This window comes from Ruditapes philippinarum, unplaced genomic scaffold (genome assembly GCF_026571515.1).
Source record: "Ruditapes philippinarum isolate M1 unplaced genomic scaffold, ASM2657151v2 ctg407_1_1_1_1, whole genome shotgun sequence".
NCBI lineage: Eukaryota > Metazoa > Mollusca > Bivalvia > Venerida > Veneridae > Ruditapes > Ruditapes philippinarum.
Window position 1 is genome coordinate 232,726 of NW_026857632.1, and position 18,328 is coordinate 251,053.

At 31.5% G+C, this 18,328-nt stretch overlaps 1 protein-coding gene across 1 annotated transcript; it reads right to left on the bottom strand.

Moving 5' to 3' along the window:
* Positions 1–212: 212 nt before the first annotated feature.
* Positions 213–4,261, bottom strand: LOC132750427 (uncharacterized). Its single transcript, XM_060740410.1, has 2 exons — positions 4,141–4,261; positions 213–740 (listed from the first exon to the last, which is right to left on the bottom strand). Exons 1-2 carry the CDS (start codon positions 4,162–4,164, stop codon positions 438–440), a joined length of 327 nt encoding a protein of 108 aa, XP_060596393.1. The 5' UTR covers positions 4,165–4,261; the 3' UTR covers positions 213–437.
* Positions 4,262–18,328: the final 14,067 nt, after the last annotated feature.

An 18,328-nucleotide genomic window follows, 5' to 3' on the forward strand; every position in this document is an offset into this window, starting at 1 on the left:
TCCTTGATTTGCAGTTGATCTCCCAACAGAAACAGAATTGTACCCTGACATGCTATCAGTATGTGACATTCTAAGTGCGATCTGAAGGTTCTCTAATGTACAGTTTTCAATCCCTGCATCAACCCTTACCATACTTGGTACATGACCACGTTTCTTTACATGTTGCATGAAATAAAAATGGAATTAAAGCAGGGTTTTAATTTGATGTGCAGCTCTCAACCATAGAATTTTTCGGGAAAATCCATTTATAGCTCCATGAATTAATATTCCAAATGGTTTTAGTTTGTCATATCCGTCGACATGAATTACGAAGTTTGGGCCTCGATTGAAATATTGTCTACGTCTTAATCGTCTTGCTTTCCTGTTGACTACTCCACAAGAGTCTAACGCCTTAAGACAAATCCTCACTGTATTTTGATGTGCTCTGATTCCATATCTCAAAAAAGCATTCTCCATGCTGCTCTGTAACCTAGTTCAGAATAACCCTCTCGATGTAGCTGTACTATTCCACGAGCAATATCCTCTGGGTTGCTTTCTTCACGTCTACGTAAGTTTAAACGTCGAAGAATTCTTTTTATTTTAGTTTTGGAAACTACAATATGGTGAACAAACAAAAACATTCCAGCCATTTCCGAATGCGTATAACCAAGATTGAAGTATTTTTGGACAGTATCGTGTAGGCTCAGCTCATCTCGTAGCATACCATAAGACAACTTGATATGAATTGCCACAAGAAGTATCTGAAAGTAAATCAAATAGCAAAGTAAATTATTAGAATTTTTCACTGAATACAACAACATTAACTGGCAACATGCCTCCAGGTTCTTGCTTATTCTTATGAAATTTTTAAAAATGTATCTAAAAGTAAAGTTTTGTAAAATGAACAAAGAAAGTCATTTATACATTGCAAACAGCATGTACAATCCACGTTAATAATAAAAAAGACGTCAAAATATACATAAAAATCTCTTACTGCGTTACTAACTCATTAAACGCTCATAACATGTAAATAATTACTTAACTATTAAATCTTCTTACTTTTTAAAGATCTTAATAAATTTTTCCAAAGATTCAATTTCTTGAAATATTTTGGCTCATGTGGAGGAGTCATTCAGTACTTTTGCAAAGAATATTATCTATTTCTATTAATATATGTAAAATAAAAGATTACGACTAACGACGACGACGCATAAGACTAAGACGACTATTAATATAAATACTGCTTCTACTACTTAACTACTCTTACTACTTTGGCTACTACTATCACATGTACTTCAACTTATTATTACCTTCTTCAGCTACTACTACTACTGCTGCTACTGCTACTTATACTGCTTCTACTTCTTAGGCAATTACTACTACTACTGCTGCTACTTATACTACTTTTACTACTGCTGTTCCTACTACTACTACTGCTGCTTCTGCTGCTAGCAATACTAGGACCAATACTACTGCAACGTTGAATGGCGCTTTTCCAATTATCGGGGTATTTTAGGGGGTTTTAAACAACAACAACAACAACAATCGACTCTTTCAAACAACTATGTAAATAAAAACACACATCACTATGAACTTTCTTAAACACAACTTTTTAAACCGTTTGGAACATCGAATGCGAAATATTTTTGAATGCATGTATCATCCATAAAGATATTTACTCAAAACAATGTTCGTTATCAAAGTCGGAGTAACAGGAAGTATTCGAAAAGATTTGCTAATTATGGAACTGGATGTAATAAATTTTAGTAATCAGTTATTTTATTATGTCATTTCCTCGAAGTACTCGAAGTACTAGAAATGCATAATTTTAGTCCGGAATGCGTCACGGTACGCTGATTTGGGTATACTAGTAGGCAGATCCAAGATTAGTGTCTGTCTTTTATCATATAGAACTATTTCCAGCGGTTTTTATTAGTGTTTTTTTATTTCTATTAATTTTGGAAGAACAAAAGTTGCAAGGGGCAAGGTATGGTGAATAAGTAGTGTGCAATAAAAATGTTACCTTTCTTCTGTATAATGGCAGATAATGAGCTTGGGCATTGTGTAGAAGTATATTTTTGAAACCGGTTCATGGTGACCGTGTTTTAAAAGTATCTTTTCATTTCTTCAATACTGCATTTTTATTGTACTGTCTAGTGAATTGCAACATGTTCACAAGAGAAGAAAATTGCATACAACAAAACATTTGCACTCAAGAAGCGTTTTAGCAATTACATGCCTGTTGGTAGCTTTGCAGCCAATATTGTATTTCCAATTGTTCGTATGGTTCAAATAAATGCACCCAAATTTCATTCATATTATAACATTTGCAAATTACTTTTTATCATATTTTGGTAAACTGTTCCAAGCATAGTATTATGTAAAACAAATTATCATAATTTGTTGATTTTGTTTTCAAAGTCACTGTGACCTTGACCTTCACCCGACATAATCCATTGTATAAAATGATCTACCTTACATTGAGATTCACTTTCTGACAAAGTTCAGTCAAAATCAAAGCAAAAATGAAAACGCTAGAGCGGTAACGCCAACTTTGTTTACGGAAGATGGACGGCGGAAAAATTGACCACAAATGCTCATTCTGTTACGTGGCAGGTGAGCTAACACATTATGAAATTTGACTTTGATATCGGTATGACCTTGAAAGGTAAAAATATTAGTGATGATATTACATAACTTTTTTTTATTGAATTTTGTATTATTTTCAAAACTTACCTCAATAAACACGTTTGGCAAAACCTCCATATGGAATTTCTTTAATATGACATTGTACTGGCAATTAAATTCTTTATAATGAACAGAGATATGCTTTGTTAAGTACTTCATTGGTTACTGTTGCCAGTCGCAATACAACTAGTATATTAAGTGCTTTGATTTTACTTTTAATGATATCATATATATTTATAATTATGCATCCTTTTTTCTGAAGTAAATACTAAGGTTAATAAAGATTCCTAAAAATGTTGTGTTTGGTAAGTGTTTATCCTGTTATTGCATGCTTACAATCATTTTAAACCATTTTTTAGGGAGGAGGCCCACATAAATTTTAAGGTAATTTAAGAATACTGTTAAGTCTGGATGAACAAATAAATTGGAGTAATATAGTTATTTTGTCGTTTTAGCATTTTTATGCATCGAAGGTCGGCATATAGTAATCGCACTGTCCCTCTCCCCGCCCTTCCAAACGTTTGTCGGATAATCATATCCGCGCTTTAAGGGGCGATTTCAGTGAAACTTCACAGGATTGTTTGTCACCAAATCTAGTTGTGCATACTTTATTGGTTTTCCTCTTGAATCTTTTTTTTGCACAGATATGGCCCCTTTCTGGTCATTTTTCGAGTAAAATAAGCTTGTCTGTGCTTCATCAGGAAAACTGAGGAGTGATTCCAGTGACACTTCACAGGAATGTTTGTCACTATGCCTAGTTGTGCATAGTATCTTGATTTTCCGCTTGAATCTATTTTGGGACAGTTATAGCCCCTTAATGTTCATTTTTTGAGTAAAATAAGCTTGTCCGCGCTTCATCACCAAAGCAGAGGGGGGAATTATTCACAGAATTGTTTGCCACCAAGCCTAGTTGTGGATTGTTCCTGATTTCAGTAAATTAACTTTGCCAGTTTGAAAATTTCAGTGAGCATTTATAAAATTGTTTGCATGCCAAGTATAGTTGTGCATTGTGCCATGATTTTGTACATGATTTTTTTTCGCACAGTTCTTGGCCCTTAATGATGATTTTAAGTGAAAATTGTTTAGACTATTATAGGAATGATATTTATCAAAGGAGGTCGGGTATATATAACCAGTATTTTGGCATATATTGAGGATTTTATGCCAGAGCTTCCTATCGGGGGCATAAGTCACTTCAGTGACAGCTCCTGTTTAAGAATTTGTTTCCGTGGATTAAAATGCAAAATGAGGTAGGGAATGGCAACTGTAAATCACTGACTATGAAATAAGCTATCATGGAAAGCCAAATGAGTGAGAATCTAACAAAGCGTGTAATACGACATGTACCTCTTTAGACTGATACTTGCTGGGCTGCTACAACCACCGCCGCCAGCACCGCCACTTCTACAACTCCTATAACGACTAATTGTAATACTACTAATAATGACGATGATAAAAATCATAACATCATACCAATACTGTTAGAACTTTCTCCATGACTTCGACAAATACCTGCTGTAGTCTTGAATATCACAATTTTATTAAAACTTATTTAACGAAATAATAAGCCATCGTATGCAAAACGGAAGACGATCTCGACAAAATTTATAACGAAAAGCGGAATACACTTGAGGCATTGCGCAAACTTTTTTTCATCAAATGAAATGTATTATGGTAATGCATCAAAAGTTAATGCGAGAAGGTGAAATGAATTAGGTATTGCGTCATAATCTTTTTCGATAAAGTGAAATGCATCATGTATTGCCTCTATATTTTTTTCGAAAAACACCTTTTATTAATTTTTCGTCAAAATATTAATCGTTATGTGTAATGTTTCTGTTTTTGCAAGAAAACATTTGGCCAATTAACTCAAATCTTCTCGTTTATTCGAATTATTTTTTGCGAAAACACTAAAGATATCATGCCTTTGCACCTTAATTCTTTCGACTTGCGTAAATCTTCTCATAAAAGATCGCGTAAGAGGTGACCCTTTGAAGCTTCCGTAGCCCTGATACGCTTCCGTAAAGTTTTGTGTCTCGAACAAAAAAACTGTCGAAACTTCTTGATTTCACGACTTTGCTGAAATATTTAGTTAGACGCAAAGACGTTATTCGCATAGACAAATAGCTCACGTAATTCAACAAAGTTTTTTTGCAATGATTAAAAACTTGTACTTATTGCGTATTTTATCATAACCTCTTCACGGAATGTGTTATAAATGTATTACGTATTAATCATAACGTCTTCATGGAATGTTTCTGGTCAAAACCCGAAGAACCAAGTTGACATGATGTGAAACTTTTAGATAAGTGGAGGCACTGATAAGCTTCCGTGTTTATCTTTTACTGACTTCTTAAACACACCGATAGTCTTCTGGCTTATACAAAGCCCTTACTGATTTAAGAAACAGACCTCAAATAGCCTGGCACTTGTGGAACACGACCGACGTTCAGTAAGCATAAGTGTTCATATAGTTGCATTGCTTTACAAACGTCAGAAAATATTTAGAAAGAAAAATGTTGTGTTATAGAAACATATTTCCGCACAACATCATTTAAAACAAATAGCATCACAAATGCTTGTTTTGTCCTTACATTTCTGTTAACAATGATTGCTTATATCAATCTTCATCAAGTTATAAATGTATATTCCTTTATATCATATTACACAATACTCTGATAACTTCATCAACTTATTCAGGTATTGATCGAGCGAAATATGACAACTCTAATTTACGCGTAGTATCTGGTGTGACTGTAAATGGTTTGAATTATGATAAAGTACGCACATATTGTTACGATGTCGATAATGTGACGTTTTATTACCCAAAACAAAAGGTAATGTTATTTTACATTAAGATTTTGAAAAACGATATCGATAATTGTATTACTTACAAGTCGGATACATAAGAGTTAAATGGGAATCAGTAAGCAGAACATCCTATATTTTAACAAAATTACAGATATTGAACATGATATGAACATATTTATTGTAACGTTACGTTCCTTGCTTGTATATCAGGATTATTATTTACAGACGCACAATAATCACATTGTTTTAATAAGATTGACATAGACCATGAAATTATGTAGTTCCTTGTTTATTTTAACTTGATATGCGGCACGTAATTACCAAATTATGAAAGAAGTTTAATTGCTGTATATTACATTCAGAAAGATGATTTTACACCTTTAGATAATGTTGCAATGTTGTCGAAAAAGTAAGATATTTGATTATTATCTAATCTAAACTAATTTGTGACAAACAACAACAACAAATCATGTAGAGTAACTCTAAATATGACTGTAATGGAATTTTTTTAATTGGGCAGCGCACAATCTCCCATAATATATAATACGATCAACCTCACAATATAAACTTTTTTTTTTGTTTTGGGTTTTACATCACATCGACACAGTATAGGTCATATCGCGACGTTCCAGCTTTACTGGTGGAGGAAGACCTCAGGTGCCCTTCCGTGCATTATTTCAGGCACGAACGGGCACCTGAGTAGAACCACCGACGTTCCGTAAGCTAGCTGGATAGCTTCCTCACATGAAAGAATCCAAAGTCCCTGTCGGGATTCGAACCCACAGCGGTGAGGGGCAAGTGGTTTGAAGTAAACGACCTTAACCACTCGGCCACGGACGCCCCACAATATAAACTCAATGGCAAAAATTATAATTTTAAGAATGGGAACTCTCGCAACATTTGTCACTGGTTTACATCAGTAAATGATTCACACAAAAATGTTTAATATAATGTATATAAGTATGGCATAATAGGCCTTGCAGTAACTGAAACAAAGGAAAGACACAAATGCAAAGGCACTCAATGTGGAAATTAAGATGAATCTTAACATCGGGTTTCCAAATGTTACAAAAAATCGGCAGTAAGGTGCGTTCCTTAAATTGAAGTTTGCATTTCTAGAAAATGTTAAAAGAAACTTGTAAATTGTGTAAAAGTAAGAACATTCCTTTAACTGTAAATGATATATTCATGTTTTAAAATGTTTGGGAGAAATGTGAATAAATATATGTCTTCTTCCTGAGATGTTACGAATCGTTTTACTCATAACCAATCTGTTTTCCTTATAACCAATCTATAAAGCAATTTGTTAGATCTGAATTTTTAAGTGACAATTTGTTATATTATACTATTTTAAATGTCTTTTATCTACGAGAGTTAAAGTCTTTCTTTCATCTCCAAACTGATACCATTAGTCTAACATATAAATGTCAAAAACAGATGTTAAGAAGATTGATGTTATTATCAAATTGATAAAGTAACTTGAAGTGACTTAACACTCGCTTCAAAATGTGAATTGTGAAAAAAGAGAAGGCAACGGCCCCAGAATGGCACCATATAAAGCCAGTGTACTTTTGTTATAAAGACATAAATATAAAAAGAAAACAAGCCATTTCCCCAGACGTTAACACGTACTTTAATATGTATTCTTATTTTCAAAGCAATAACTACTGCTTTTGTTTGCCAAAGCCATTCTACAGAAATAAACTACAGTCACAATTCATAATGCTTTTCCTTTTTAATATGGTTGGTTATCATCATTGAACACATTTGAACAAATAATAATGAATGAAATATCATTGCCCAAAACCATATTGACAGCACTGTCTATCTGTTCACCTTTATATTAACTATATTTAAAATTCAATTTTGTTTCAGTATAGTTACAAAAGAGGGTCATACCCATTTAAAGCATCTGTTCATCTGTTTCAATGTTAAAAGGTGTACAATTTATTTCAAACATGATCGTATTATTTATTGTATTGTGTTATTCTTAACTAATGATTTATATACCAAGATCAACAATTGACGCTGTTACCATTATAAGCTCGGTGTCCACTTAAAATTCGTAAATGTATTGAAAATGGTAAATATATAGAATGAAAAATAACGTAATAGCTTTATGAAATTCTCCAATAATCATCAGCAGAAAAAAAACAACAGTCCCTACATGACCTTTCAGTCAGCCCGTAGCGATGTGTCGATCGTCTACATGGTCTAATTTCACATTGTTTGAATATTTTTTTTTGTTTTGTGTTTTACGTCACATCGACACAGTATAGCTCATATCGCGACGTTCCAGCTTTACTGGTGAAGGAAGACCTCAGGTGCCCTTCCGTGTATTATTTCAGGCACGAACGGGCACCTGGGTAGAACCACCGACGTTCCGTAAGCTAGTTGTTTGAATACGGAAGCGATGCAAAGTGTAATTTGACTAAAGAAATGAAACATGTTGGGAGCGCTATTATTAACTATGTCTCGAATTTGTTTCGTTTTCTTCGTATTGAGAATGATGATCGGAAATAAATTATATGAAATCACATCTAAGACCTTCTGTTACAAGCTGAATTGGTGTTATATAAATCATTAAAACATGATAAATAATGGAAGGAAAAATGGTAAAAAAAGAAACATAATGTAATTGCTGTGTAAAGCTCATCTACGTTTACTCAAACTACTTGTGCCAGAAGCTATTGAAGCAAGGTGTTTTAACGACGAAGCAGTGGCTAACCTTATCTTAAGCATGTATTAGTATGTAAAATATATAGAAATCTTAAATGTGCAATCTACTTAATCAAGCAAATTAATCAATTGCATCAGAAGACAATTCAATAAAGTTTGAGTTACTTGAATTACTAACATCATACTTGATTTCGAGAAATATAAGTTATCTCCATCGTATTTGTGTGGAATTTGAAATGAATAAAGATATGCATAAAGTCTCAAATTGAGATGGGTTTTCTAACATCATTTAAATGTAAATATATTCTTCAGTTGATCGTTAAAACACTAAATATAAAGGGCAAAATAGAGATTTTTTGAATAACTCGCCTCATTAAGGACATATCTTTTTCGTTAAAATGATATAAATCTTAATCAATAATTTAGCAATAATAAAAGTTCTTAAACACGCTTGCATTTTCAACAGCTGATTGTTTGCACTTTTTTTCAAATATCATAAATAAACTTTCATTTAGGTTTTATGTTGCTCTCAGCATGCAGCGGTGATCATATTGCATTTTAACTAATTGAACACATGTCTTATAAAATGGTCATTACATTTTAATAAAATTATCGCTTGTTAAAATTGCAAAGACATTAGGAACGACATCTTAATATTTCTGAGTCAGGGCTGCGTTTCATGGAGAGTTCTGAGTCTTAAGTCGGTCCTAAGATAAAAAAATTGAGACAATTTTGCGTTTCAAAGAAAGTCTTAAAAAGGTTCTAAATTATGACTCCTACATTTATGACTAAAACAGTCCGAAGGCTAGGATTGTTTTAAAGGTATCTTAATATTGTCCTAAGTCAAAACCACTCCAAAATCAAACATGGCAGCGTTCATGGTAGTATTTCAAAGACGGAGGGCACTGTGCCGGGGGAAGGTCAGAGGCGCTGGACGTTTATACTGACGATAAGTTGATCAGTCTACTGTACAAATGGAATCGATCATCATGCAAATCACCGAATTAGTGAAAGGGGATATTGAAAACTATTTAATTTTACCCATGACATATATCAGTCAGAAATATTTCATATTTTTTTAAAAATAAATATGAAATAACAATAAGGAAATGGGCGGAGTCAAAACTCATTTTTATTTTAAGGGACTTCTTTCGCCATTTTGTTTGAAAAATCTGACAAATACAAAACAACTTTTGCTGAATTTTGTTTTGAAAATCTAGAATGATAGAAAATGGTCTAACTAAGAAAATAAATCCGAACACTAATATCCTTAATTCAGTCATTAACGCTGTACAGACGTTTAAAGAGTTGTAAACGTGACGTCACAATGTAGCGCAAAATATCGCTTGAAAAACAAGAAATAATAATATTACTGTCCGCTGTACAATTGCAGCTGCACAGCAAGCAACGGGGTTCGTTACCACTTTTCTTTGATAATGGAAAGGTTGTTTTTTTCGTTTTTCGTGAAACATGTTATATATTTTCACTCAACATGATAAAATCTTTTTGTCTATTACGTCAAGAAGGCAATACATAACTAACTTGCTATAATCAAAATTTGCATAGTAAATCAAATGCGCGTTTCATTGTATTTTGTAACTTTTTTACAGGAGAGCGTATCGGTCATAAGTCTAAAGTTTAAGACAAAAGATAGGACTGTTACTTGAAACGGTCTTAAGTGAAAACACTTTTTCTCCTAAAGTTGGTCGTAAGTCCTAGGATTAACTTAAAACTCTCCATGAAACGCAGCCCTGTTACGTAATTAATATATTTTTGAATAGAGATGACAGTTGCTTCAAATAAAAAAAAATAAAAAGAAAGATAAATAAATAAAAAATAAATAAATAATAAATAAATAAATAAATAAATAAATAAACAAATAAAGAAACCAACAACAAAACATTTTATACTGTCTACAGCTAGTCGCTCATTACATAGACTTTGTTTACGCAGCTCTGTTTATACATATGAAGTATGCAGAATTTAAAAAACTACTATAAATTGAAAAAAAAAACACAAGAATAACAAAATACGAAGATTGAGTTTAAAATTATTGCACATTGAACAGCTTTATTTCACCGATAATATATGCATGAAGTAACCTTCAAGATATCCAGAAATCGTATAAAAACGTATTTTCCTTAAAATCATTTTTTAAGACAGAGTCACTGAATTAAAAGATAAAATAATAATAATAATAATAAAATGTTAATATGTTAACACAGATGTTTTTGTCATAAAGAAAACTATGGTATTTCAGATGCATTAACTTCCAAAGGCAAATGTCCGCCTTGACATCTTTAAAGTTAGGTTGTAACTGTTGCAAATATATTTTTATTTATTTGAATGTGTCTTAAATCCTAATAACGTTTCCAAATTGTGTGGAAATAGAACACATTATTATTGACTGTTATAGTACAAGACATTTCATTGCATGTCTGGAAATGTCTTTGCCTTAATGACAGGAGGTGAAGATAAGACAATCATAATTTAAGATGTAAATTACTGTTCCACTGAAACCTGCCCAATAATTGGTGCATCTTTCACATTTAAATCTTATCAGAAGATGTTAATTTAGAAATTAAAGGAGCGTTGTAATTTCCGTTATCCGTTTTCGTTACCCTAACGTTTGTTAAAGTCACATAAATTATGTCATTACAATTTACGAGCAATTGCACATACACAAATGTGTCCATCTTGAAAAAATAATCGGCATGTAAACAGTCATGCAACTGAACGAGACATATGTACTTTAAGCACATGATGGCTGTATAATATATTAATATAATGCCAGACGTGCTCACAGGAAAAAAGACCAGATTGTAGCAGGAAAATGTAACAAATTGTAATGTTACAATTTACGCGAGTTGCATTGGGTATACATGTAAGAGTAACATGTTACTAACCTTTATGGAAATGTAAGTTATGTTACTGCAGTTATGTTTAATGTACTCGAACTTAGGCGCACTCGACTCAACACATAACACATGATATTGCTTGATTGCTAAAATCATGAACACAATTGTCAGTGATGTAAAATAAATACGTTCACCACAGAATGTATTTGTGACAATTTTGTATTTGCACAAAATCAAAATATATAATTTAATCTTCACAGTTGTAAAACGAGACAAAAACAAATTAGCTAAACTATCACGTGTCTGATTATCTTTTTGATTCTTATAAATTCAGAATGCCTACAGATTTATGCTAATGTTCACGAAAATTTTAAAAATGTATTTGAAAGTCAAATATTGTGAAAAGACCACAGAAAATAATTCACACATTGCAAGCGGCAGTTACAATCCACGTAAATTTGCAAAAAGAGGTCAAAATATACATAACTACCTCTTTCTGCGTTAGTAACGTAGTAGAATTATAGTGATTGAGACTGCAAAAGCAGTCATAAATCGCGCATAACATGTGAGTAATTTATTAAATATTGAATCATTTTACTTTTCTTAATATCTTAATACATTTGTCTTAAGATTGAATTTCTTGAAATATTTTGGCTCATCTGGAGGCGTGCAGCTTTAAAGCCTAGATTGACATTTTGGTTTGGTAATATCAGCAATTACGTACAAATATGGAAAATAGACATTTTACCGTAACACCTACTCTGCGGTTTAACACATTTTTTTTCTCTTTGACTACAGAAATGAATAGTCTAGGACTGATTGCCATTACTAGATATCTAATCACTTAATTTCACCCACATGCAGGTACGTGTGATATTTAAGTTATTTCAGGGACAATATAAAAAGTATCTTTAGTAGTACAGACCATAATCTATGGAATTGCAGAATTTAAGAAAAAATGAAATAATAATTCAAAGCTGCGTTTAATCAATAGAGAGACACTATGAATTATTTAAAGAGGAACATCCCAGCAAACAACGTACTGTTAGTGTTGCGCATGTGCAAGTGAGTATAGAAATACCAGGTCATCTCTGGAAATGTCAACAATGCAAGGTTGGTTGACAGAAGTATATATTAATCTTAATGGTTTAGTTTTTTTATTGGATAGTAAATGTGAATTATGATAATTCATTTTATTTAATTGAAATAGAAACATTTAATCTTATGTACGACCTTCAGGTGATCGTGACTCTGTTTTTATTCAGGACATACACTACAGAACATCGTTTCAAGTGAAATTTACATACCAAATGTATAAATATGTTCGTACATAGGTTATCACAGTGCTAGTTTTACATATATTTATAATTTAATTCATATTATATAACAGTCGAGTTTATTTAAAGTCGAATTGAAGTTATTGTGATACTCACAAATAAGTGACTACATATGGATGGTATCATTTGAGTTTTAAGTCCCTCAACAGTTTCTGAAAGAGGGTATATATACAGTTTTATTTGTAGCGCGAAGAAAAACAAATACTGGTAAATACAAAATCCTTACACTCATACTGTTCTCTTTTGTCTCTTTGTAGCGTCATGAGTTGTTTATGTTCCCATGGGTTGAGTGATACTTTATTGTGATTGGGAGTTATATCACTCTCTTAACAACAAAAACATTGATGCAAAGCATCAAAGGGCGTCCAAGCAAGAAATGCAGCAAGTAAAGAAGAACTAGTAGACATCTGATAACCAGATATTCTTATAAACTTTTCAATGGTTAATTGGTTTTTACCAGAATTGTATATCATTTATGAATGGGCAGACAAAAGACATTGTTCATGATGAATTTTGGTTGGCGAGTATTAAAATTTAATGGTTTTTTTCCACAGGAACTTGAAATTCTATCAATATTAACGATAATATCCAACATATACAGGTCTATAATATCAAATATATACCCTCCTATAAGTGTATATTTTATAAAGAGGGTATTTTTGGAAATTATTATTAAGATTGGTTATTTGTAAGAATATCAAGTTCATGTGGGTTTTTCTTTGGAACATAAAAAAACAGTAGTCAAAATGAACAAAGTCTGTTAATTGATTTATTGGGAGGTCAATCTACTATTGTTATGAATTACTTCAAAAACCTCGTCTGACCCACCTAAGTGTTTACATTCCTATCAATAAACCCATAACAACTCATGTTAAAATTTCAGACGAAAGTGATAATACTATGACACAACAATAAGTAAAAATGGCCTACTTATTTTTTTACTATAGATTTATAGATTGCAATTAATTGTTTGAATATGTTTCTGCAAAATTCTCCAGTCAAAGCGTAACACGAATGACCGTTTCGTTGAATAGAAATACTTCTATAAATATATTTTCTGACTTTCACAATGTAAAGGTAATCATTCTATTTATGGGTACAGCTGTAACATACACAATAACCCACGTGATTAATAAAAAATAACCAAGAGCGCGATTAATTGAGGGATAAGATAATGTCATTTGAATATGTTTGCATTGCAAAATTCTCCAGTTCGCTTTTCATTATACATATCGCGACATTTTATTTTTCCTCATACCAATCGGAATGATCGGCTATTATGACAGACGAAAACGCCCGAGAAGTTGCAATTGTCCTTAAAGTTTCAGAAAATCTGATTTCATTCTACAAGGGGCGTCGCGCTTCGGCGCGGACGCCAAACACAGTAAGTATAACAACTTAATTGTGTTTGACATGAAGTGGTTTAATACAAGTCGAAATCAATTATCTTCAAATACTCCAGACTACTAATGCTACAAAAACTGTGATACAATATACGTAGATGTCGAGATTAAATATCAATAAGCAAAATTGTTTTGCGATTTTAACGCTGGACAAACACGTTTCATTTTCAAAATTGAACATATTTCTTGTAAAAGCTAGATATTTTTTATAATATAAACAATACAATTATTGTTGAGCATCGGACGAAAATGTTTTTTATTCAACTTTAGGAGAATATACACTACAATTTATGGCTAAAACGAGTTGTTGTACCGATACACGATAAATGCTATTATATCAAATCGGTGTTAATATGCACACGATTTATGAGACAAGTATCATATATGACAATATTTCTTTAAGCCGATATGTCCACAATATTCACTATTATGCTTATTCTATTTCGATAAGTATTTCAAACTTGATAAAGCAGTAGACATATATCTATCATTTGGGTATTCTTTTAATATCAAAATACTATTTGGAAAACAAATGCGTTTAGTGTTTAGAGTTTCACTATGAATATTTATAAGAATATCAAAAAATACAGTTATGTTCTAGTCTAAGATCATTCTTTTCTGTTTAATGTTGATATGTAAAATCGAATCATGTATCTCTGCATATTAACAACATCAAATTTCTTTGTTCGTGATTCCTTACCCATTTTTGATACTAAATTTTAACAAATAAGTAGTTTTGTACTCCATGTCTTTCATTATTACAAATCTCCTCCTATGTGCAGTAACAGGATATCTCTAATACATTAAATATGTGTTAACCTGCAACTGCAATAAGATTCCTGACGATATTCTCTACAAAGGGCGGAGTATTCAGAAAGAAAGAAAAAACACATTTCTCTATACCACTGTTTTGAACAATTAACATCGAAATTAATTGTATTTCCTACATTTATATTACCAAAATTGCTTATATCATTCTTCATGAAGTTATAAATGTACATTTCTTTATGCTAAATTACACAATATTATGATTACTTTATCAACTATTATAGGTATGGAACAAAATATATCTACTGTAATTTACGCGAAGTAAATAGTGTGACTAAAACTGATTGGAATTGTGATAAAGTACTCACATATTGTTACGATCTCGATAATAAACAAGTGACGTGTTTATTACCCAATACAATAGTTGATGTTATTTATAGACCTGTTATGAAAGGCATTTATGTATTGGAACAATGTTATTCGTGCTTCACACAGATGACATGGGGTGAAGAAAATAAATGTAATTATGGTAAAACAGAAATAAAGAAATTATGTAATTACTGAGTAATGAATCTACATTTAATTTATTAAAATGTCTAGTCGTATAATAATAATGTTATCCTGTAGAAAACCTTGGCTAAAACTGTAAGGGTGTTCATATAAAGATGGTACAAAATCATTTTGAATATTGTTATGCTAGGTTTATACATTTAAAAAAACGATTTCTATATTAGTATTTCTTACAGGTCGGATGCATACAAATGAAAAACAGTAAGAAGAATGTCATGTAATTTAACAAAATCACAGATATTGAACATAATATGAACACTTGTTACATAACATACTTGTTGAAACGTTACCTTACTTGCTTGTATATCAGAATTATTATTTACAGACGCAATATAAATATTTTGTTTTGATAAGATTTAACTAGACCATGAAATTATGAAGTTCTTTGTTGATTGTAACTTGATATGCGGTAGATTATTAACAATATTATTGAAGAAGTTTAATTACATTCTGATAGATTTTTTTTCATCTTTAGGGAATGTTGCGACGTTGTCCAAAATGTAAGATATTGGTCCATATCAAATAATAATATATGACAATCAACAAATCATGTAGACTAACTGTTGATATGAATGTGATGGAATTTTAAAATTGGGCTTGAGCACATTCTCCGGTAATATATAATACGATCAACCTTGATCGTTTAACTTATAACCAAACTATAAAGCAATTTGTTGGATATGAATTTTAGGTGACATTCTGTTATGTTATAGTGTTATACATTTCTGCATTTGTATCTACGAGAGTTAAAATCTTTATTTCATCTTCAAACAGATACCATTAGTCTTACAATGTCAGAAACAAATGTTTAGAAGAATGATGTTATTATCAAAGTGTTACAGTAAGAACGGCTTAAGACTCGTTTCAAAATCTGAATTGTGGGAACAGAAAATGCAACGGCCACAGAAAGGCACCATAAAAAGGCATTGCGTACTTCAATATTTATTCATATTTTCAAAGCATCAACTACCGTTTTTTGCTTGACAAAGCCATTCTACAGAAATAATCTACAGTCACAACTTGATCATGTTTTTTTCTCTTTTAATTTGATTTATTTCCAACATGGTCGTATTATTTTATTACGTTATTCTTTATAATCATTTATATACCAAGATCAAACATTGACGCTGTTACCTTTAAAAGCTCGGTGTCCACTTAAAATTCGTAAAAGTATTGAAAATGGTAAATATATACAATGCAAAATTAACGTAATAGCCTTATGAAATTCTTCATTAATCATCAGCAAAAAACATATTTCACTTACTTTACCTTTCAGTCAGTCCGTAGCGACGTGCTGATCGTCTCATTTCAAATTGTTTGAATACGAAGCGATGCAAAGTGTAACTTGACTAACAAAAAAATATTGAGCGCACTATAATTAACTATGTCTTGAATTTGTTTCGTTCACTTGGTATTGAGGATGATGATCTGAAAAAAATATGGGAAATAACATCTAAAGCCGGTCAGTTGAGCTGAAGTGGTAATATATAAATCATTGCAAGATGATAGAGATTGCAAGGTTTAATTGAAAACATAACATGATGTACTTGTTGTGTAAATCTCATCAACGTTTACTCAAACTTCTTGTGTCAGAAGTTATAAGTGGTAACAAGGTGTTTCAACCAGAAACATTGACAAACCGTATCTTTAACATGCATGTGTGTGTAAACTTTAAACTTTTAAAGTAATAAGTAATGGGCTTGCAGTTTCAACAGCTGATTGTTTGCACCAACTTTCAAATATCTTGAATAAACGTTCATTTAGTTTTTTATGTTGCTCCATCAATATGTTTTTAGCATGCAGCGGTGATCATATTGCATTTTAACTAATTGAAGACATGTCTTATTAAATGATCATTACATTTTAATCTAATTGTCGCATGTGTAAAATTGCAAACACATTAGGAACGGCATCCTAACATTTTCAAGTGAAAAAAAAAATAGAAATAAAAAAAAGTAAGTAAAAAAAACACACACCCAATATTTGATATTTTCTACATCTATCAGGCATACATTGTTAATATGAAATTCATTGTATGCGATATGTCAAAGGAGTTTGCATGACGTTCAATAAACATAATTAACATTTAAACAAAAATAGGTAATATTTTTACATTTTATTTGCTGCTATAAAATGAAAAAAGAGAGAAAACAACAACAACAAAAACCGAAGATGAAGTTTGAAATTATTGCGCATTAACAATTTTATATCCACCTATAATATTGCTACATGCTGCTCTACATTAGGTAGCCTTCAAGAAAATGAAACGCTAACAAGCTTACAATTAAATACAAAAATGAAGCACAGACACGTATTTTTCTTTAAATATCTTTTTAAGGCAGAGTCACTGATTTCAGTAAATACATAAAAAATGTTTATATGTTAACCCAGATATTTTCTTCTTAAGGAAAACTATGGTATTTCAGATGCATTTACTTCAAAAGGCAAATTTCCGCCTTGAGACCTTTTTAGACTTATTTTAAATTTAGGTTGTTACTGTAGCAAATATTTTTTTATTTCTTTGAATGTGTCTTAACTCTAAAAAACGTTTCCAAATTGTGTGGAAATAGAACTGATAATTATTGACTGTTATAGTACAAGACATGTAATTACATGTCTGGGAATGTCTTTGCTTTAATGAAGAGGAGGGGAAGATAATACAATGGTAATTAAAGATGTAAATTACCATTCTGCTGAAACCTGCCCAATTATTGATACGTTTTTCAAATTTATGTCTTATCAGACGCTGTAGATTTAGAATTTAAAGGAGCATTGTTTTCTGTTATCCTTTTCCGTTACCCTAACGTTTATTTAATTCGCATAAATTATGTCATTACAATGTAAAAGTAAGTACACATACATTAATACGACTTTCTTGAAATAATACCTTCCCTAATCATTTAAAATGATTTGAGCATTTTGCATTTTTAATTACAACGCTCTATAGTTAAATCAAGATTTTTTAATCATTACAAATGGTTAACAAATTTCTCCTTTTCTTCTATTTTCAACTTATATAAAGACATTCTGTGCCAATTTATATTAAAAAGTATATTTGTTTCAAACGGATTCGAATAAAGATAGTACCTATGTCCTAAACAAATAAAGCTCAAGAAAAATATTTCTATTTAGTGCTGGATATTGTCACGCTTTGTAAATGTTGGATGTATCAGTCGGGCATTATTTGCAGTACTTTTATCATGTTAAGGATTACGGACCCTAATAAATCGGTAAA